Source organism: Suricata suricatta, chromosome 3 (genome assembly GCF_006229205.1).
Source record: "Suricata suricatta isolate VVHF042 chromosome 3, meerkat_22Aug2017_6uvM2_HiC, whole genome shotgun sequence".
Classification (NCBI taxonomy): domain Eukaryota; kingdom Metazoa; phylum Chordata; class Mammalia; order Carnivora; family Herpestidae; genus Suricata; species Suricata suricatta.
Window position 1 is genome coordinate 147,044,317 of NC_043702.1, and position 21,612 is coordinate 147,065,928.

Genomic DNA, 21,612 nt, shown 5'->3' on the forward strand with positions numbered 1-21,612 from the left:
GAGGGAGAGGGCCTGTGCTCTCAACGTCCCCAAGAGAATTCTCATCATGGATTTTCATGGGTGTTGTTTTTGTTTGTCCAGGCCTAGCTGCTCCCCCCTCTGCCTTCTGCCACCTGGCACCCCTCTCCTGGCGGGGGGGTGGGTCTGTCCCACTGGTCATGCTCGGAAGAGGAGGTTGGGAGCAAGAGGGGCAGGCGGGGCATTCACTCCGGGCCAGGCAAGGCGTGAAGGGAGAGTAGGGAGGAGGAGTAAAATAATCTCATACCGTTGAGAAGCAGCTCAGACCGAAGTGGAGAGAGAGGGAAAAGGAAACAAGGGGGAATGAGAGAGGAGAAGGGAGGGGAGTGTCAGGGCAGGGTGGTGGCTCGGCCCTTTATGGCCAGGACCCGGCGAGGAAGGCAGGGGGTGAGTCCGGGGACGTAATTCCACACCTTTACCCGGCAGTCACTGTTGGGGGAGAGAGGCAGAGAGGCGGAGAGGAGAGGCAAGAGGAGATGGGAAGGGAAAGAGGGGAGAGAAGGGACATGGTCGGACAAGAAGGAAAAAGAAGAGACCCCTCTGAGGAGCTCCCCTGTGGGACAGAGGGTCTGGGCATCCCCCGGATGGGGACCAGAGCTGGGGCAGGAGAGAGGTGGGTCCAGGGGATGGTAGGCCTGCTCTGTGGGCTGAGATTCATGGACTAGAGTGGGGGTGGGGGCTAAAGACAGCAGGGTGGGGGCTGCTGTGTGAGGGGCAAGAAAGGCTTGCAGACAAGTGGGTGAGTCCTGACCTGGGGCCCAGCGCCTTCCTGCTCCCCTGCCTTCAGTGGGCACTCCTTGAAGGCTAGCACAGGCTAGCGGGTGCCGTGGGGTCTGCTCCGTGCAAATCGAGCCTGTTGGGACAACTGCAGGGGCCCCAGAGGCTCCCCAGCCTGCCCCGCCCACACCAGGGAGGGGGTGGGGAACAAAGGCAGACCTCTGCCAGGCACCCACCTGGAGGCAGTGAAGATGTGCTTAGTGTTGGTGCAGATGGCGTTGATGGGGCTGTCGTGGCCCCTGATCTCTCCGATGGGCGTGAAGTTCTCCACGTTCCAGACCTTGATGACGCCCGCACGGCAGGCGCTCAGCAGCATGGGGCGGCCCGGGACAAAGGCCAGGGCACAAACCCAGTCCTTGTGTGCATTGGGGATTTGCTGTGGAAGGAGCAGGGCCAGTGAGGGCTGGGGCAGTGCTGAGTGGGCAGAAGCCAGCGGGGGACCCTGTGCCCATGAAGGACAACTACCAGGATCCCATCTGGCTCTGGGGTCCCCAGGCAGGCATCACCAGTCCAGGAGGCAGGCCAGGCGGGCCCAGAGTAGGGACTACAAGGGCCCAGAGATGGGTCCTTTGGCCCCCAATCGGGGCAAACCTAAGGTCCGGCACTGGTGGAGAACCCTTCAGTCCTTCCAGGGTAAAATTCTCCAGGAAAGGGACCCTGGTGAATCAGCTTTAGAGTCAAACCTAGGGGCTGCTCTCAGACCCCTTTCCTGAAAGCAGTTGCATAATGGGGAGTATGGTGGGGTGGTGTGCTGCAGGGAGGCAGGGGAGCGGACACAATGGGGAAGAGGGTGGAAAACAGGAAAGCTGGGGGAGGGGCTCTGGTCCAAGACCCTGGGTCCCCAAGGCCCTGCCTGGACTGGGGAACAGCTTCCCCCTAGCGACCCCTTCCCCTCCGTCCACCGCACCTGGATGAGCTCTTGCTGTTCTAGGTCCCATTTCTTGATGCCATTATCCCGGGAGCCACTGAAAAGGATGTCTCCTTGGATGGCGAGACACTCAATGCCATCATAGTGCGGGGGCTCGAAGTTGTGGGTGGGGCCAATGGTGCCGGTCACACACTCACCCAACTCGAACATCTGCAGGAGGAGAGGCTGGTAGGGAGGGCCGGAGGAAGGAGGGCAAGGGCGCCAGAGTCTCCCTCCTGCCCTCACACAGCACTGTGGTCCCCAGGAGCCTGTACACCCAATTTGCCAGGCCCAGGGCAGTGGCCACTGTCCTGGGGGAGAGAGACATCCCCAGCAGGAGAAGGGTCCAGAAGGAACACTGCCTCTGAAGGCTCAGGTCTTGACCCTTCCTAAGGGACTGGGGTAATGGGGAGGAAGAGACTGGCTTAAATGATTACAGGCGTGACCCCACAGTTCAACATGCGGCTGATATGGAGAAAGGTGGGTTTGAGGTGTGAACCTCCTTTTAAATTCCTTCTATTTTTAAATAAATATTACTTATACTTTAAATAAAAACATTCATCATAACGACAGCCACCCTCTGCTTTTCTACCGCTTTCCAGTTTCTGACTGTGTATATATGGCTTCTGGTGATGTAATCAGGGAGCAAACAAAATTAGTGTTGTTTTGTATCCTTTGTGTTTTGTTCTCATTTTATCCTTTTAGTAGGTGCACTGCAACCCCTTCAGCGGGTTTTCCCTAATTTCTGTGACTGTTATTCTCCTCTTACACATTCAGGTTGTTTTAAATTATTCACCATTTACAGAATATCGCTGCAATCTAATTTCTGCACACACCTCCTTGCTTCTTTGGGGTGATCTCTTCAGCGTAAATCCCCAGAAGTCTTCCTATTTGTCATGACTGTTCCCAAGGTGACAGAGGGAAGGGGGAGGAAGGGCAGAAGAAATGCAGAGATTGCCCCCCACCCCCTGCACCAGGCCATGGAGGGAGGTCTTCTCAGGTACCTTAACGTAGTGGTCCTTGGAGCCGGTCACCACCAGGTCGTGCTGGCTGGTGGTCTGGGTGACCGTCAGGCACATCACAGGGCCGATGTGGCCAGTCAGCTTGCCAACGGGCTGGAACCTGCAGGTGGGGAGAGATGGATCAGAGGGAACCCTGGGTTGTGGCGGCGGGGGCGGGAGGGGAGGTCTGCCCTGGAATGAATAGATCTGGCCAGGCACTCTCCCTCCTCCCTCTAAGCAAGATGGAGAATCTAGACATTAGTCGCCCTGCATCCCAGGGATCTTAGGGAACACAGGTCCTGTATCCCAGAGCAGGGACATGACCTGACAGCACGGGGTCCTGCCAGCCCCTGGGTGTGGCACCCGGAGCCAAGACCCGCGTGCCCGCCTCCGCCATGCCAAGGCCCCCGCTGCTCCCCGTGCCTCCGCCTGACCTGCTGAGCTCCCAGATGCGGACGGCATTGCCCGAGGCGGCATACAGCATGGTGCCTGAAGGGCTGAGGGCGATCTGGTTGATCTGATGCTCCCCCTGAGCACTGGTGATAGCGCGGGTGGATGTGGCAGCACAGGCATCACCTGCACTCACCTGGCCCGAGGACCTGCCACAAGCAAGGAAGGCAACATCAGAGATCAAGGCAGTCCATCCACACAGGCAGGAAACTGAGCAAACGTCACTCAGACCGGGCCTGATAACCCAGTTCTTCCAGGAAGCTTTCCCTGACTGACGGAGAGGAGCCAAGCTCCCCCTAGAAGTTTCTGGTCTGACCTGGGTGAGACCAAGGGTGATGGTGCCACTCCACACCCAGCAGAAAAAGATGGTAAGACGCAGTCATGGGACTGGGATTGAACCGGGGTCTTGTGGAAAACACTTAATCTGAGTCTCAGTTTCCTCCTCTTTAAAAAGAGGTGATAGGGGCGCCTGGGTGGCTCAGTTGGTTAAGCGTCCGACTTTGGCTCGGGTCATGATCTCACGGTTCATAGGTTTGAGCCCCGCATCAGGCTCTTTGCTGACCGCTAGCTCAAAGCCTGGAGCCTATCTTCAGATCCTGTGACTCCTTCTCTCTCTGACCCTCCCCTGCTCATGCTGTCTCTCTCTCTCTCTCTCTCAAAAATAAATAAAAACATTAAAAAAAATTTTTTTAAATAAAAAGAGGTGATAAGGGGCACCTGAGTGGCTCAGTTGGTTAAGCATACAACTTCACCTCCGGTCATGATCCTGTGGTTTGTGAGTTTGAGCCCCAAGTTAGGCTCTATGCTGACAGCTCAGAGCCTGGAACCTGCTTCAGGTTCTGTGTCTCCCTCTCTCTCTGCCCTTCCCCTGCTCACACTCTGTCTCTGTCTCTCCCTCACAAAAAATAAATATTAAAAACATTTTAATAAATAATAAATAAAAAGAGGTGATAATACCCATTCTGTTTACCGTGGTTCTTTGTTTTTTTTTAAAAAGACTACTCTTAAAGAGGTTATAGGATCACAGCAAAACTGAGGGGAAAGCTTCCCATCTCCCCCTGCCCCCACACATCCACAGCCTCCCCCCTTTACCAACATCTCCACCAGAAGGGCGTGTCTGACCCACACTGCCACAGCCTAACCCCCGGTGTCCACAGCTGATGTGAGGGCTCACTCGTGGTGCACACTCTGTGGGTTTGGACAAATGCCTAATGACCTGTATCCACCGTTACAGTCTCACACAGTAAAGTCACTGTCCTAAAAAGCCTCCGTGTTTAGCCTTTTTTAGGATCAAGCTAAATAACAGATTATAGCTTATAATGTAAACACAAGGGAGAAGCATGCCTTCTTCTAGGAAACAACTTCATTTTGTAGGAGTTCATGTTTCACATCTGTCTCCCGCATGTCTGTCTATCTGAGACCATCAGGGTCAGGGATCAGGAGCAGTTCTGGTGGCTCATTTAGGCAGAGAGATGGCTAATGCTGCTTTGGAACCTGCTGCCACCTGCTGGGCCCCCCCTGATTCCTGGGGATGCCCGGCACACCCCAGGGCCAGGGCTTGGGAGGCCCAGATGAAGCAAGGGGACCAAACAGTCCAACGGCTCACTCAAGTCGCTGGCCTAGACGCTGTCCCCCAGCCCAGGAAATCTCACCTTGTCCCTCAGATCCAGGGAAAATCCATGTGTCTAGAAGGGCCTCTGTGCCCAAGGAGCCGGACTCCGCTATACTGAATGGGTCACCAGGCTGAGTACCGGCCCCTAGCCCACCACTATGAGCCAGCTGGGGGAGTACCTACGTGAGGGTCCGAATGCACTTGGCCGAGTCCCGGATGTCCCACACCTTGATGTAGGAGGTAGACACAGAGAACACAAGCCCGGAATGGCTGCAGTACTTGATGGACACCACGTTGTTGGGGTGGCCCTTGAGCGCCGCGATCTCCTGGCCCGTGACCAAGTTCCACATCTTACAGCTGCGGTCTGTAAGGGACAGGGAGAGAGGTGGGGGGAGGAACAGACGCCAATTAGCAGTGGCCAGGTAACGTACGCTCCCCCTACACAGGGGTTGTGGAGGTGGGGGGCTGGAAGGAGTTGGGCCAGAGACATCTGGAGGGAGGAGCCCCAGGGCCGAGGGAGAGAAAGAGGGCTCTGCTCGTGCATGCTCACATGGTGTGTGCACACAGAAACACTCTGGAGAGAAGTCCGTTAGAACCGTAGGCCAGGGCTTCTCCAGCAAGCTATACAAAGACCAGAGTTCTGTGTGTTGCCAAGGTGCCCTGGACTAAAATAAAATTCTTAAGCTTTTGGTGTCTATCCCTACAGTTGTTAATAGCTGACACGATTCATGAACAAATGGCAAGAAATCTTAGGGGGGAAACTTGGAATCAACAAATCACACCTCGATTGACGACTCGGCCCCTTCTCACCAGGTGCGCAAATACATACACACACACACACACATTCACACACACATATTTATTTATAATTGTCTTTCTATTGGCAGATCAACTGCAGAGCTGTTCTTTCTGCTGGTAAAACTTAACTGATTTTGTTGCTGTGATGAACTAACCATGACTTTGTGGGGTCCTGCTGCCAAGATCAGAGGGATTTCTTAGATGAAAGTGCTGGGGTAGATACCAGGGGGTAGTAGTGTTGGGGAACTGGGGAACTGGGATGAGGAGATGGGGTGAGGCACCTGAGAAGCTTCCTGGAGTTTCTGAGGAAGCTCTGGAAGGAAATGGTGGATGGAGCCATCAAGATGAGCTACGAGGGGAGACTTGGTCAGGGGCACCCAAGCCGGGGATCCCTGAGCCAAGACAAGAGACATGAGACGAGACATGAAGCCGACCCCACCTCCTCAGCTCCTGGGGGCTCCGTGTTTTCATCTTTACAGCCCACTCTGGCAAAGGAAGCAGGGGTGGGTGTGAGGCCTAACCCTACTGGGCCAGCCTGGGTTCCACTCACCTTTGGATCCTGTGAACAGCAGCTCATCTGTGGCGTCCAGGCAGAGGATGGGCTTAGTGTGGCCCTCGGCCATGGAGACACACTGCAGCGGGGCCGTCCTCGCACCCTTGGCTCCTCCAACGGGGGTGATGATGCCCCTTCCCAGGAGAGAGGGAGAGAGGGGGCACCTGTCAGCCAGGGAGACTCAGGCAGGTTGGGTGAGGTGCACAGGTAAGAGGGGGCCAGAACAGAGAGAGGACTAAAGCCTAATGAAGGAGAAGCCAGAGACTCCGGCCAAATACCACCAGTGTCTGAGAGCTGGGAATAGGCTGTGCAGGTGGGGATGGCCTGTCTGTACGACGGCCTGTCAGTCACCATCTCGAGCACTTCTGAGGGAGCAAGCTGTGTGCTGGGAACAGCAGGAAGGAGATATGGGCCCTGCCCATGGGGAGCTCCCATCTGGCGCCTGCCCTACCAGATCCTGAGACCTAAGTGCGCGGACACCCGGGCTAGGCAGGGCAGAGGCCCCAGGCTGCACCAGCTCCTGCACCAACTCGGACTCCTCCCTGCTGCTGCAGTGAACCCAGTGGGAGCTGAGGGGCACAGGGGGAGGGTACTCAGGCTGTCACCTGCCAAGCACCTCGGTGCCATCTGTCAGTGACTTCTGGGGCTGGTGCATGTGTACATGTGCGCCTGTGCACACGCGGAACTCCCGCCTAGCCATGCGCCCTTTTTGGACCTGCGTGGTCAGACATGTGACTGTTATTTACAGAGGCCTAACTTAATCCCTTTAGTGGCCCTCAGCTCAGTTCTGGGTTAGGGATGCCTAGGCCTCCCTGGGGAATGAGGCCATATGCACCTGGAGTGGCACCTCCTCATTTCCCGTGAACATTCTGGAAGGGAGAATAGGGCCCGTCCTCAGTGAGCACAAGGATTTTGCTACGCCAGCTTGCTGGAGGTTCTGGGGATGGTTTTTTTTTTGTTGTTGTTTTTTGTTTGTTTGTTTATTTGTTTGTTTGCCTCAGGGAAGGTCTTTTGGAATGAGACCCTGGCCAAGTTATGTGCAAGTCTAAAAATATGTTCTAGCTCTTTCCCAAAGAGAACACTGCTCCTGACAGTGACGCTGCAGCCGATGGGCTGCTGAAGCGCCCAGGGCTCCTCCCACAGTGCTTCTCACAGCCCCACAGACTCAGCCAGCCTCCCCCCACCGCCCCCCACAAGGACGGCAATCGGACAGGGCCAGGGCCCAGCTGGATGTCACACACACACGAACTGCCCCCACAGCTGCCTGCTTCTGACAGTGGTTTGGGCCAAGCTGTGTGGCTGGGGACAAAGCCCCAAGACCGCTGGGGAAAGTATATCACAAGGATAACCTCCTCAGTGAGAGGGGCTCGTAGGCTGGCTAGCTGCTTATGGTGGCAAAGCCTCGCTCCCTGGAGACGGGTTTGCAGAGATGTCAGCAGCCTGGGAAGCAGCCGCGGTGAGCAGTGGGCACTCTGAGAGGCTGTAGGGAGCTCTTGTCCAGGGGTGACCATCTGCCCGGCAGGAGCTCAGGCCCACCAGGTCCTAGGACACGCTCCTCATAGTAGGGGTCGTGCTGGGGGAGCTGGGGAAACTGGTCTCTGGTCCTCCCAAAGCTGGGCAAGGAGGTCTCCTGGCACCCAGATCTGCACACCAGGAGGTGTGGTCAGCGGGCACTGCCCCCCCTGCTGCTCCTCTCAGAGCCAAGGTCTGAACTGTGCACCTCACGGGCACAAGCTGAGGTCACAAGGATGCTGGGGACAGCTACCAACACCTGCCCAGCTGGGCCCTGCAGGCCCCCAGGCTTTCCCCAGCCTTGCCCCTCACCCTAGCCCCTCGGCAAAGCTTGGTCCCAGCCCCAGACAACCCCGGGCTCCCATGCTCTCCCCCTCCCTGCCCAGGTAATAAGGAGAAGAGAACAGCGCCTTGTGGCAAGCAACTATGCACCCCTCCCCAAGCCCCCAGCTCCAGCCAGCCTGGCCAGTCTGAGGCCGTGCAGCGACCCTGAGAGGGAAGAACCACGGGGGAGGGGGAGGCAGGCCATGGGGGAGGGCGGCATGCTGAGGACGCAGGTGTGCAGGCGGGAGGGGAGGTGCAGCGAGAGGCAGAGAGGGGAGAGAGTAGAGAGTGAGAGCTGGGAAGCCAACACGGGAGACATTCTGTGTGTACCTCAGGACCTCCGACAAAGAGGAGTCGCTGTCATCAGACCTGGGGAGGGCAGAAAATTAGCTGGATTAGGGGAGAGAGGAAAACACACGAAGGGATGGCAGAGGCGGCAGCAGCATGGGAGGTCAGAGGGCAGGTTATTCTCTTCAAGGGCAGCAGGGAGAGGCAGAGGGCAAGGGCGCTAAGGGACAGCAGGAGAGGAGGTGGGGAGGGGCCGGCTGCCAGGGGTCCCTCAGCTAACAGGTGGGAGTGAGGAGAGAGCCACACTCCAGGGAGACGGTTCAGCTTGTGGGCTATTTGCTGGCTGCAAGCCCCTGGCTGCCCCATCTTACGAGCTGGGGGCGCCCTGCTCTGCCACAGCAACGTTCCTACATGCCTAAGGCCAGGGGAAGCCATGCCTACTCCTACCCCTTCCTGGGAGCTGGCTTCTTCCAACAATTACTCAGCGACTTCCTATTTACAAAGCCCACTGTTCCCAGCAAGCCCACTGGGATGTGCCTGGGAGCTGAGTCTCTACCATGCATGGGCCCCAAGACCTGGTCTACAGGACAGGGCCAAGGTCTGCAAGAAAACCAGGCTGGACTGGCCAGAGTCCTGCCTCTATGCTTCTGGAAAAGGGACCTGCGGACTGTAAAGGTATGGTGGGGGTGGGGGCACCCTGGTTGGCATGGTCAAGGCTCCTTCCAAAATGAAAGCTGAGCCAAGGTGGGTTTGGGGAGGGAACCGTATTTTGACCCGGCAGGGTACATTTCTGTGGGGAAGGGCTGATGTCAGGTACCTGGCACAAGATCTAGCACCTTCCAGCCTGGGTTCCCCTGAACAACAGCTCTGCCCCCTTCCTCCCTGCCAGGGCAGAGAGGCTTTAGGGAGCCAAGAGAAGAGCCCTCTCAGAGGCTGCAGAGAGTTGCAGAGGGCCGGAACAAGGTCCAGAGTGTAGGGAGCACAGACTGGAGCTCAGGGAGGTCAGGGTCCCCCTCTCCCAAGGCAGAGTCCCACTGGGAGGAATGGGTGCTGGAGCATGTCAAAGGCCCCCAGTTCTGGGCCCAGGTCTGCCACTTTCTAGGTAAATGTCCTTGGGCCTCCTTAAACCTCATTTCCTCTTCTGTAAAATAGGGAAAAGAGTGCTCATGGCTGATTACAGTCCACGTGAATCACATATATGAAAGCAGGGTGCACAGTGAAGGTGTCTTCTGAACACACAGGATTGCTGTTAACACCCACGGGACTATCCGTAGTCACAGCAGCCCAATGGAAGCTGAACACATCAGTTGGGCATGTGAAGGCAATTAGAGGGAGTCCCTTTCTGTGGGACAGTGTGCAAGGGCCACTGGGACCTCGCCTGAGCATGTGTGGCGGGGAGGGAGTGGTTGAAGTTCCGGGAAGGGGCTTCAGAGGAGAATCCAAGAGTCAAAGGGTCAGCAGAGGACTCAAGGCGCAGTTCTGGCGAGGCCCTCTGGGGGGCCGGACCCGTGCAGACACCCCCACCTGATTGCCCCCTGTCCCTGTGGCTTCCTTCTTGCCCTCTCTTGAGGTCCTAGCATGCGGGCGGGGGGCGGGGGGGGGGGGAAGAGGGAGGGATGGGAAGGGTCCACAGTTAGAAGAGAAAGGACAGACACCAGCGGAAGAGCTTCAGAGCCTCATCTCTCCGAGGGGCTGGAGCAGCGTGCTCAGGGGCTGCCCGGCTGCCCGGCCCTGCCTGCGGCGCCCTCCCTCACTCCCATTGGCTCTTACTTGTCCAGTGCTGACCCTTGGCTCTGGTTACTGGTGAGACGAGAGAAGACATTACGGTCATTGCGGGGCCGAGTAGGAGGGGATGAGGGGGGCGTGAATCCCACATCTGAGGACCTGGCAAGTGGGGACAGAGCAGCAGGTGTTAGTGTCCACACTCCCAGCCCCCGGACTCACACCCGCACTGTGCTTCCTTGGTTCTAAGGCCTGCAGGCTGGGGCCTGCTGTGCAATGATCCGGATTCAGCTCCTAGATGCTGTTCTGAAATATAGTCCATCCTCATTATTCGTGGGTTCTACACCTGGCAGGTTACCTGTGCATTAAAACATACCTGTAATCCCAAACTAACTCTCACAGTGCTTTGGGGTCATTCCCAGACATGGAGCCAAGCAGTAAAAGATTCAAGGTGACATTCCGCCTTCTTACTCTCATACTGTAACAAGCAACCTTCTTTGTTCCTATTTAGGGCCATGTTTTTTGCATTTTTGTGCTTTTCGTTGGTGACTTCACTGTTTAAAAGATCCCCAAAGCATAGTGCCAAAGGGCTGTCTGGCACATGTCTAAGCACATGCAGGCTGTAATGTGTCTTATGGAGAAAATACATGTGTTAGAAAAGCTCATTCAGGTGTGAGTTACGGTGCTGTTGGCTGTGAGTTCAACGTTAGTGAATTGACAACATATATTAAATGGAAGGTCTTTAAACAGAGACACACATAAAACAAGGTTCTATATTGACTGGCTGATGAAAATGTGACCAGAAGCTCTCAGGAACCTGCCCCTATATTTCCCCAGGAGCAGTGGTTTGCTATTCACGAATTCCATGTTCACAGTGACTTAATAGCACGTAAGGACCGTGAATACTGAGGATTGACTGGATCATCAGGGAAGAATCCAAGATTTCACTGCACCGCCCCATGGCAATAGCCTGACATTTCCTCTCCTTGGAAAGCTGTTGTCGGGTTTGGCCTACACCCTCCCTTCCTTTGAAGAGTCTAAATCCCTCAGACTGCAGCTTAAGTGTGTTCTCTCAGTTCATGGGTCAAGAGATGGGCTGTGAGGCCCCTAGTATACAGATACCCATGCAACTCCTTCCCACTGAAGGCCCCATCACAAGCTGCTGGCATGGGCATCTGCCCAGGCTTTGGACTAGAGGGAGCTCTGGGGCTTGAGCAAATCCTCCTGCCTCCTGCCAGGTCAGGGGGTTGCAAGAGGTCGTCCCGAGCCCCTGCTCTTCTACTACTAAGTTATAGGACTTGGAGAAAGCCATCAAAGCTCTCTGAAAACTAAGTGGATAGGCCAGATGACCCCAGGAGGCATCTAGTGACCTGCAGAAGCTCTGTGGGACCCAGTGCTATGAGTGGCTAACCAGTTAGAGACTTAGCCACCAGTTCGCAATCATCTCCCGGGTTTTCTTTAAACGTCTACGCTCTTCACAAGACAAGACCTTGGAAAGGGTTGAGACCTCCCAAGTACCTGTGGTCATGAAAAGCAGCTGAAGCACATCAGTGCAATGACTAGTTTAAGCCACTACAAAGCCACCAACATTGAGCTCCTATCTGCCAACAGTTTTTGACAGCAGGCTTGGCCATCCAGTTCAAGGTGCTTATGGAGACATTATCTCCTGAGCCCATGGCTGACAGGATGGAGAAGGGGCCATTGGGGGCAAGGTGAATGACTTAGTCAGACTAGCCCAGACTAAAGTACGCATGGAGATCTACATGAGAACATCACAGTGATTCATGCACCCAAAGATGGCAGTGACTCTGGTGCAGGTTCCAGAACATGCTCTCACCTAATGGGCTGCCCTCGGTCATATGACTTCCTTCGGGTCAGCGGGGATGTCTCTGTAGCTCGAGACTGCCGGGGGCTAGAACAGAAGAGTCCAGTGAGGCCCGTATCTGATTCCCTGCCCACCCTGATCCACGTGCCTGGCTCCCCTCCTTACAAAGTACTGCCTCTGGTGGGCAGGCTGATGGTACGTGAGACCTTGTCCCGGTAGTAGGGGTCTCGGACGGAGAAGCCCACTCCATCCTCTTTGATCTCCACCAGGGAGGCCAGGGACTTGGTGATGTTCTTCGTGGAGATATCCAGTGGGGGACCCAGGCACTCGGCTGACACAGCCTTCATTTGGGCAGACAGCTTGGGCTCACCCTGGGAACAGAAGCACTGGAGTGAACTAACTTGCCCAAATGTAACAGGAGAGCTGGGAGAATTCTAATGAAGGAAATAGTGTCGCTTGGCCTACGGTGGAACCACTAATGGAAGACCCAGTGAACATTACCCAGAGATCATCTCTCAAGCCTTGTAGAGATCCAAAGCAACTCAAAGGGTTTTACTGCCCTTATTTGGACTCTGCAAACACAGAATGCCCAGACTGACCTCTTTGCTGGTCACTAGCTAATCAGTTTATCCAAAAACTATGCACAATTCACTGTTCCCAGTCTGTAGTCCCCACCCTTCTCTAATTCTATTTCTTGGTTCAGATTAATAACTGACCCCTCCTCCTTGGTAGGTGAACTTCCCCATTGTTGACTTCCATATTGTGGAATCAATAATCTGCGTGCAGAATAACTAGAAGTCTCGAGTTGGTCTTTGACTCAGAGCATGAAGCAGGGTCTGGATAGGGAATGGGGTAATTTTTGAAAGCAGAGCCTCTGGCTCTGGTGATGTCACTGTGCAGTGACTCCAGCCATTTCCCCCACTTTCCATCTACCTCAGGAAGAATAGGTTGTAACTGGGCACATATCTGAGCACCTCCCAATTCCAACCCAGGGCACCTGTATCTCAGTTGGAGTCAATATTGTTGGGTCAGGGCTGGGGGGTAGGGGCAGAGTCACAGAAAGATGGGGACCAGGCTATGGAAAGACTGGCCCTGCTACAGCCTGTCTGCCTTCCCATGGGGCTCACCTTGAACTTGAAATCATCATGGCTGGTGGATCCTTTCATGGTGAATGACTGGGAGAAGCTAAGGAAGAAGCAGAGGGAGTTCAGGATCCTGAGAGCCTATGCTCTGGCTCTCTGAGCCTTAGACTCATGGGTTCCAAAAAGCCCCCAAATCCAGGCTTAGCCCTGGGACCCTATGACAACCCCTTACCCCTAGCCCCAGGTTCATGCTATGAGCCAACCTCTCACGCATGATGTGGAAACTCACCTCCCTTCAGAGAACTCCGAGATCTCTTCATCTGTGCTGGCATAGCCATTCTCTGTGGGAGGGAGGAGGGAGGAGGGAGGAGAGATGAGAGGCCCTGACCGAGTGAAGGGAGAGGCGATGGCCTCCCTCCCACACCTCACCCACTGGGATCAGACTGGGACTTCTGGGGGAGTTCTGGGGAAGTGAAGGTACACCCAGGGGTTGGAGCTAGGGAGCACTGGAAGGATCTAGGAGCTTCGAGGCCTTTGCCCACACCCACCGTACCCTGCTGCACGTTGTAGATGAGGGCCTGCAACTCAGGGTGTGTCTCAGCCTTCTCTCGCAGGGCATCCAGGAGCAGGTGGTTCTGGGAGGAGCCTGCTATGTCTGTCTGCCTCAGCCGTCCCTCTAGCAGCCGGATCTGGGCCTCCTTCTGTGCCACTTGTAGTCCCTGAGGGCAGGGAGCCAGGCCGGGGGGTTGGTTACCCTTCCCCGCCTGCCTTTGTGGACACCCTCATCACCACCCACTCCCAACACACCTTGGAGGTCCCCCTCCCAGGTATCACCCTTGTACCTGCTGTCCCAGACCTGGGCTAACTCCCAGATGTCACCCTCGCACCAGCCCCAGACCAGAGATGCAACCCCACCCTCCTGAACTTTCCCCAGGTACACATGTTAGGAGAGGTCGCCTTAGGACACGCTTTCTTGTTCTGGGCTGAGTTGTGTGCCCACCCTCCCAAATTCATAGGCTGACAGTCTAAACCCCAGTACTTCAGAATGTGACTGTATTGGAGATGGGGTCTTTAAAGAGGTAATTAGGTTAAAATGGGGTTCTTAGGGTGGGCCCAAATCCAATATCACTGGAGGCCTCATAGGAAGATGACATTAGGACACAGGCACACACAGGGGAAAACTGCATGAGGCAAGGAGGCAGTCACTTACAAACCAAAGAGAAAAGCCTCAGAAGCAGCCAAACCTGCTGACATCTTATCTTGGACTTTTGAGCCTCCAGAACTGAGAAAATCAATCTGGATGGTTCAGGCCCCCCAGTCTGTTGTGCTTTGTTACGGCAGCACTAACACAGTCCCCTAAAACACAGAGTAGAGCTAAGAGCTTCCTGGGAGCAGAGTGGGTCTCCCCGCCCACCTCTATATGGTGTCTGTCCCCAAAGACCACAGGGCCCAGGGGGAAGGAGGCCCACCCTCTGGCCAGCTGTCAGGGAGAGAGGACAGGAGCACAGGACAGGAGGATCTGATGTCCTAGTGTAAATCTTCCAGGGCAGAATATGGTCTGTTTCCCACTGCCCCTGCCCCAACATAGAGAGACATGCTTCTCCCAGCAGACCCGAGCCCTGCTGTGGATGGGCCGGGACCAGACATGTAGGGTCACTTCTAATGGAGGCCCTGCTATGTGCCAGGCATCATGACCGTTGCAAGTGTCATCTTGTTAAAGCCATGCAGCAGGCTAAGAGCTTGTTACTGTCATCACCCCTGCTTTTCAGAATCAGAGGCTCCGAGGGGAGGCGGCTTGCCCTAGCCTGTAAGTGACACAGCTCAGGAGCCAGGCCCGTGTGCTTTACCACGGGACTAGATCACAGAGGCGCCTGTGACTGCTGGGCCCCTGCCCCTGAGGGGAGCTGCTGGCCCACCTTGTCAATGGACGCCTTGAGGAAATTGTCCAGCAAGAGACGGGCTTCGGCTAGGGAGCAGGAGCTGATGACCACCGATGTGTCCGTGGAGTCCAGCTCCTCCTACGATGGGGAGGTAGAGACCCCTTGTATCTGAGGCTGTCCCCCACCCCCTATATTGCTCCTGCGCCCCCCATCCCAAGGCCAGGCCAGGCCCTGTGGGCACCTTGGTTTCCTCCAGCTGCACGATGGTGGCCTGGCAGTCAGTGATGCTGTCGTTGATGTAGTCAATGTTGGCTGCCAGCACCTCAATCTCCTCCGCCAGCTCCTGCAGCCCCTTCTCCTCCTCCGGGCTCTCAGCCTGCAGCCGCTCCCGCTTCCTCCGCAGCGCCTCCTGCAGGAGAAAGAGCTCCTCCCTTTTCTGTAGGGAGGAAGATGGAGAAGCCTCAGCTTGCTGCCAGCCCTGCCCACAGCTCCCCCCGCCCTGCAGGAGGGTCCCTGGGTCCCCCTGCATCTCCGGACTCCAGAGCAGGCACAATGAGTGGGTGGAATGGGGATGAGGAGGTCTGAGGATCTGGGGGAGTCAGAAGTGACAGAGGACAGGCAGAGGAGTGGAGAGGGGATGGAAAGGGAGACAGGAGCCCCGGGCTCCTTGTGGTCAGGCCCACCTTGATGAGCCGCTCCATGTCAGCCTCCAGGTTGACGATGGTCATCCTCTGCATGACGATGTCAATGATCCTCCGCTCCAGGGACTGCCACTTGAGCCTTGCAGCCTTACTGAAGCTCTGGCTGGCCCCCTTCTTCTGGAACTTCTTTCTGGGAGACAGATACAAAGGTAATTGGGTGGGAGCACTCCCTTTCTGCATTCCCCGCCCCCTCCTCACACACAGGTTCTCTATACGTATTTTGTAATCAAACAATGTTAATAATACATTCTTTTGGGGGGGAATGCAATTTTTTATCATTTCATTTCATTGTGATAAGTGTACTCTTCGATCCCCATCCCCCCACCCACCTGGTTGGGAGCATGCTCAGCCTCTGTAGCTCCGTGGACCCCCTCACCCCAGAGCTGACAGCTATGGGGACCCCTCACAGGACCACACTTCCCCTGAGTCCGCCTCCCTCCGGTCCTGCCCCCGTATCCCCGCCCACCCTGACCACACCAGCCGGGGTGCTGCCACCCAGCTCACCTGGCAGGGCGGGTACCATTGACGGCGGGTGCAGGGTGGTCCCCCAAGAAGTGGTTGATTTTGCGGTTCCACTGGCGCACGATGCTTGAGACCGAGCGGGCCCCCGACTCGGCCTCGGACGAGGTGGTGCTGGCTGACACCTCGGCCCCCGAGTCCAGCATGGGTGGCTTCGGTCCTGCACGCCCCGCCACCCGCTCAGACATGGGCTTGGCCAGGCGCCTCAGTGCAGAAACCTATGACCAAGAGAAGAGGAACCCAGTGAGCGGGGTACCCCAGGACCCAGGAAAAGACCCAAATTGTGGGGTGCTGGAGAGGGAGACCACAGGAGCCGCTCCATCCAGGGCTGGGCGTGGGAGTGAGGAAGAGCCAAGGGCTCTCTGTTTGATATGAAATGAACACAAGATACTTCCACCTTTTTAATTAAGGGTTCAGGCCTTCGGGACCAGAGCGTGTAGCCTACCTTCAGGCCTCGGCCCTCTAGTTGAGGATGGTACTTACAGCAGGCCTCACACAGGCTCTGCTCGACTGTGTTTGCTGAGCTAAAAGGGAGAGCCAGGGCCACTGCCAGCCAGGCCTGGTTCCCTCCCAGGTCTGCTGGAACTCAGGAGAAGGGGAGCTGTGTCTCGCTCACCTCCTGGGTTTTCCTCCTCAGGACTATTTCCTGCTGCCGCTTCTGGGACTCCAGGGCTCGGATCTGAAACTGTGGGTGAGAGAAGGGGGTTGGGGCCCCGCAGCCTGGTCTGCCCACCTCTGTAGGTGAAATCCTGGCCTTTGGGCTGATTTTGCTGTAACCAAACCTTATTGCTAAAATGGGACATGGAGTTTGGTTCCCCTTCCCAGAGGTCACAGTGCGATCCTTCTCTCTGTGCAGGCAATTCCCTGAGCCTGTCTGCCCCACAGCAAGGGATCCAGGACATGGCGGCTTAGGGCTGGAAGCTTCACAGTTCTGACTCTGGCTTGCTGGTGATCCTGGGCAGGGCCCTGCCGTCTGGGGCTCAGGTCCCCCACTAACCCCCCCAAACAGTAGAGGGGCTGGACCAGAAGGCTGCCATGCTCAGGCCCTTCCATGCTGTGCTGTGCCCTGCCATAGTGGGAACTGAGGGGCAGCCACGCACACAGGGATGCTGGGGTCCCCAAGGGCTGCCCTTCACCTCCTGTCGCCGCTGTTCCTTCTTGAGCTGAGCAATCTCCCGGTTCCTCTTAGTCTCCACCAGCCGCCGCCGCTGCTGCTCTTCCCGCATCTGCTTCATCAGGGCCACCTGGATGGGCAGGCATGGCGGGGGTGAGGCGGGGCTGGGCAGTGGGGGGAGTGGCTGGCTCGGAGGACGTTGGGCAGGGGTGGTGGCCTGGGGCTCAGGGGTCTGCCCCTACTTGTCTGTGGGAGCTGAGCTGCTCCATGCCTGGGGCTACCTGCCAGGAGGAGTGGCCTTGCTGCCAGCCCAGCTGTGCAGGGGCAATGACTCTGCCTGGTCTAACCTGGTCACTTCCAAATGTCACAGCCCTCAGTGGCCCTGACCCAAACCCCTGTCCTGGATCTGACCATTGGGGGTCCAGCCCAGGTTGCTGGAGGCAGGTAATCCCACCTGGGCGGAGCATTTTCCTCTCTCCCACTGACTGCTGAGCTGCAGACAGGGCTGAGGTGAAGGCCAAGGCCACATTCCAGGGCCAGGCTCTCAGTGACAACAATAAAAGCCACCAGCATTTATTGAGAACATGCAATACGCCAGGCACTATTCTTATGACAGTCACATGAAAGAGGCATTACCATTCTTGTTTTATAAATAAGGAAATGAGCCTCAGAGATACAAATGACTAAATCAAAAAACTAGTAATGAACGGTCAGACTTTTGGCCCAGGGCATTTTGCCCCCCAAATCCAGCTGTTACTCTAGCCCCAGAGAGGGCCACATGCCAGTTCAGAGCAAAGCTAGTGATCAAGCATGGAGAGCCTGGAACCTGCGGTTGTCAGAGCTGTGGCAAAGGCGCAGAGAGCACCCTCGTGGTGACCAGAGATGACCCAACATGACAGAGCCATGTACCTGGGGCCTCACAGCAGCTGCCCCCTCCTGCCAAGTCCTGGTGCCCTATGCATGACAGTGCAATGACACAGGGCTTTAGATACTTTCCAAGTGACAGGGGATGAAAGTCACACAGAGTTTGATCCTTCCTCTGCATGGAGGCCTCAGACATTGCCAGGAATGTCACCAGCCTGCACTGCCCTGAGGACAGTCTCGAGAGGAAATGGCATGGGAAGGAAGGAAGGAGGCTCTAAGGGGCTTGTGGGGGCGGGGGCGTGCTGGTGAGGTTGGCTTCTCCCTCAGAAGGCAGGCCCTGCAGGGGTGAATCGACAGAGAAGAGGAGGGCTCGCAGCTGCTGGGTCTTCAAGGTCAAGAATGACTTTTCTCCCAAAGGACTGACATTGAGCAGAGCAGGCTGACCTGAGAACCCCAGCATGTTAGGAGCTGTGTGCAAACCCGAGATGGGAGTCTGCTGGGGTCAGGGGTCAGAGGCTTCCTGGGGAAGAACTGTGTACCCCTAGACAGAGGCCCATCCACCCACCTTTACATGTGTGGCCAAGTTCCGCAGAGGCCAGCACAGAGGGGATGATCTCAGAAGGCACACGGAGTGCTGAAATGGGCCACGGTGCCCGAGACCAGCACTGCTCTGCACATCTGAAGGAGGAGGCAGTGTCTCATCTCCCAGGAGCCCCTGGGGGCCTTGGACCCCATGCGGGTTCAAGTCTGTGAATCCCTGTGGCTGAACTGAGGCGGAAGGGCTCTCAGACACTGACTCTCCTTGGATTCTAACCAGACTCCACATCTCTCCTTCTGATAGAACCCTGGGCTCTGCCAGGGCACCCCTAGCAGGTTCTTTTCTACCTCTAGCTGGGTCTCATGAGAGCACAGTTAGATGGGCAGAGCGGGGCACCTGGCTGAAGGGCCCCAGCAATCCAGAGACTGAAATGGTCCTGGGACATTAAATTATTTCTCCAGGCTTCCCTTACAAGGCTCTATTAGGGTCACCTCAGCTAGGATGTGTGCTGGCTAGGACAGGTGTTAGCAGGGAACTTCCAGGGAGACACAGAGTGAGGATGCAGATAGCATCACCCCAGAACTACCCCTGGTACCCACAAACCTTGATGGGTGTGCTACTCCAACCAAGGAAAAACCCTAGGCCCACTGGCCCCTCCCTTCTCCACCACTAGAGGGCACCTGGGTGATCCAAGTCCCCTCAGAATCATCTTAGGAGGAGAGAGTGGGACTTCCCAGGTCAGGCCAGCCAGGCTGATGGAGCCCCTGGACTGTGGCCCAGGTGAGGCTGGAGACAGCGCGTGCCCGGGAGAGGTGGCCAGGACTACCTGACGATTCAGAGCCTACCTCTTCTCAGAATGCATCACTACAGCATTGCCTCTTTCCCTGCATGCAGGCCAACACGCGAGTCAGCAGTGAGGCCGCAGTTACTAACAGCTCCCCAAATCCGTACTTCTGTCCCACCAGCCTAAGCCATCTTTGGTGCTCCCATTTTTGAGGCCAGCCCCCATAGCCTGCTGGGGCAGCTGCCAGTGCCAGTTTTTGCTAGGGAGTCTAGCTTCAGGGCCTGGCCCAGGGTGTGGAGAGCTGGAATGCACGAGGGGCCAAGGGCTAGGGTAGGACAACAGGCCCAGGAAGGCCAGGGGGAGGCAGGACATAAAGGGAGCATGGATGTGCCGGGCCCCAGGAAGAACAAGAACACATTCAGACACCGGTAGCAGAAGACCCGAGCCAAGAAACCAGAACCTCAGGGGCAGACTCCAGGCCCCAGAGACTATGTGCTCCGAGTGACAGCAAAGTGGAAAAGGCACTATGCCACACAGAACACACATTGGCTTGGGAGGCAGAGAACTGAGTTCGAATCCTGCTCTAACGCTACAGAGCTGGAATGGACTTCTCTGAGCCTCACTTTCCCATGTACAAAATAGGAATGATTAAAGGCCTAGAGCCTGACCACAGTAAGCATTCAGAAAATGGTAATAATTATTATCATTATTATAGGCAAAGGCTGAGCCCACGAGACCTCTCACATGTACTTGGGAAGACTGAGGGCAATTGTGGTGCAGTTTCCTACCACAGGGGGCAGTGTTGAGTTCCTCAGCTGCCCCTCTACCGGGAAAGGTGCTTTCACCCTGGACGATGAACCTGGCTCAGACGACAGTGTCCAGGACCAGGATAGGCACGAATTATGCAATGCTGTGGGTCAGGAAGATTGCCCACGCTGATAGCAATGGTTCTTTCTAACACAGTACATGGATTCTAAGAAGACATCCCGTGGCCACTCCTCAGCCTTGCTGCTCAACCCCTCGGCCCCTACCTTGGCCTTCTTCATCTCAGCCACCTCAGTCTGCAGCTTCTTCAGCTCCCTCTCGTAGCGGGACTGGTTTTTGAGCAGCCTCGCGTGCTCCTTCTGTGCGGCCTGCAGCTTCTGCAGGTCCCGGTTCATCTCTCGCAGCCTCTTCTCATAATCCGCCTTGATCTTGTTGGCCTTCTCCTCCGTGTAGCACTCCATGGTGCCTGAGAGCAGCAAGAGGCCGCTGTCAGTGCCGCGTCAGCTTTGGGCTCAGATGCCGGGGAGGGGGGGTGGGAAGAGGAGCCTGGGTTCTAGTCTCACTGCGGGACCTTGAGCAAGTCACACCCCTCCGTGTGCCTGTTTATTTAAACAATGAGGGGATCAGCCTGGAAGCTGCCAAGTCTCCTTCCTGCTCTGACATTCTCTTGGGCCTTGAGGGGGTGTTTGCATCTTGAGATCTCTGAGCTTCCTGGGAGGGCCTGTGGGCTACTCCTGCTGGCTCGGCTCGGACCCCTAACTGGAGGAAAGAACCAGGCCAATGGGAAGGAAAGAGCTAGTAAGAAGACAGCGATGTGGGCCAAAGCAGAACGAATAAACTTGACGTCTGTATCCCTGACCTTTGCTGCCTGAAATGCCCACAGGCACCTCCTTGGGGATGTGCCCCAGACTCTTCAAACTTAACGGGCACAAGACCAGACTCCTAATCTCTGTCCCCCTCACCCCAAGCAGGCTTCTCATTCCCAGTAGATGTCATCACCATCCTTCCAGAAAGCCTGAGCCCTGAAGACATTTTTGGCTCGCCTTACATTTTCTACCCAGTCAACAAACTTTTGTCTCGACCTTCAAAATGGATCAAGAACTCAAGAACTGGACCACTCCTCGGAACATGCTGTCTAAATCCTCTTTCACCATGAATATTTATTTATTTATTCTTTTTTTTGCCCCTAATGATTCACCAGGATCTTTATAACAGTTTCTAACTGGTCCTAGGCTACCGTGTTCATTCCCCTCCTCATCGGCCAGAGTGTTCTTCTCAAAATGCTTTTAAAATCTACATCACATCCCTCTCTATCCCTCTCTCAAAACTCCACACCCTCCCGTCTCCCTCAGAGAATAAAGCAATGTCCTTCCAGGGATGGACACGACCTGGTTCCATATTCCTTCTCTTTTCTCCTCTCTTGCTACTGTCCCCTTTCACCATGTTCCAGCCATCTGTCCCTTGTCACTCCACCAGCACGCCAGGCACACATGCACCTCAGGGCCTTGGCATCTTCTGTTCTCTGCCTAGAATGCTCAGCCCTGTGCTCATTCTGCACTGGCACTCTCTCACCTCCTT

The 21,612-nt window shown here is 55.9% G+C and overlaps 1 protein-coding gene across 4 annotated transcripts in view; it reads right to left on the bottom strand.

Moving 5' to 3' along the window:
- The window catches only part of KIF21B (kinesin family member 21B), a 37,156-nt gene that overhangs the window by 4,441 nt on the left and 11,103 nt on the right, over nucleotides 1-21,612 (bottom strand). The window contains exons 13-33 of one of the 4 annotated variants that reach the window (XM_029935427.1): nucleotides 20,301-20,500; nucleotides 17,106-17,213; nucleotides 16,586-16,654; nucleotides 15,955-16,187; nucleotides 15,433-15,580; nucleotides 14,991-15,185; nucleotides 14,786-14,887; nucleotides 13,423-13,588; nucleotides 13,159-13,210; nucleotides 12,915-12,972; nucleotides 11,953-12,158; nucleotides 11,800-11,874; nucleotides 10,011-10,124; nucleotides 8,283-8,321; nucleotides 6,114-6,250; nucleotides 4,949-5,129; nucleotides 3,138-3,302; nucleotides 2,707-2,824; nucleotides 1,703-1,873; nucleotides 972-1,171; nucleotides 271-447 (exon numbers count right to left, since the gene is read on the bottom strand). In XM_029935427.1, the coding sequence (XP_029791287.1) occupies nucleotides 348-447; nucleotides 972-1,171; nucleotides 1,703-1,873; nucleotides 2,707-2,824; nucleotides 3,138-3,302; nucleotides 4,949-5,129; nucleotides 6,114-6,250; nucleotides 8,283-8,321; nucleotides 10,011-10,124; nucleotides 11,800-11,874; nucleotides 11,953-12,158; nucleotides 12,915-12,972; nucleotides 13,159-13,210; nucleotides 13,423-13,588; nucleotides 14,786-14,887; nucleotides 14,991-15,185; nucleotides 15,433-15,580; nucleotides 15,955-16,187; nucleotides 16,586-16,654; nucleotides 17,106-17,213; nucleotides 20,301-20,500 (2,837 nt within the window). In that variant the 3' untranslated portion in view covers nucleotides 271-347. Of the gene's footprint in view, nucleotides 1-270; nucleotides 448-971; nucleotides 1,172-1,702; nucleotides 1,874-2,706; nucleotides 2,825-3,137; nucleotides 3,303-4,948; nucleotides 5,130-6,113; nucleotides 6,251-8,282; nucleotides 8,322-10,010; nucleotides 10,125-11,799; nucleotides 11,875-11,952; nucleotides 12,159-12,914; nucleotides 12,973-13,158; nucleotides 13,211-13,422; nucleotides 13,589-14,785; nucleotides 14,888-14,990; nucleotides 15,186-15,432; nucleotides 15,581-15,954; nucleotides 16,188-16,585; nucleotides 16,655-17,105; nucleotides 17,214-20,300; nucleotides 20,501-21,612 lie in introns of those variants that run through there. The other 3 variants (XM_029935429.1, XM_029935428.1, XM_029935430.1) reach the window with 3 other exon arrangements.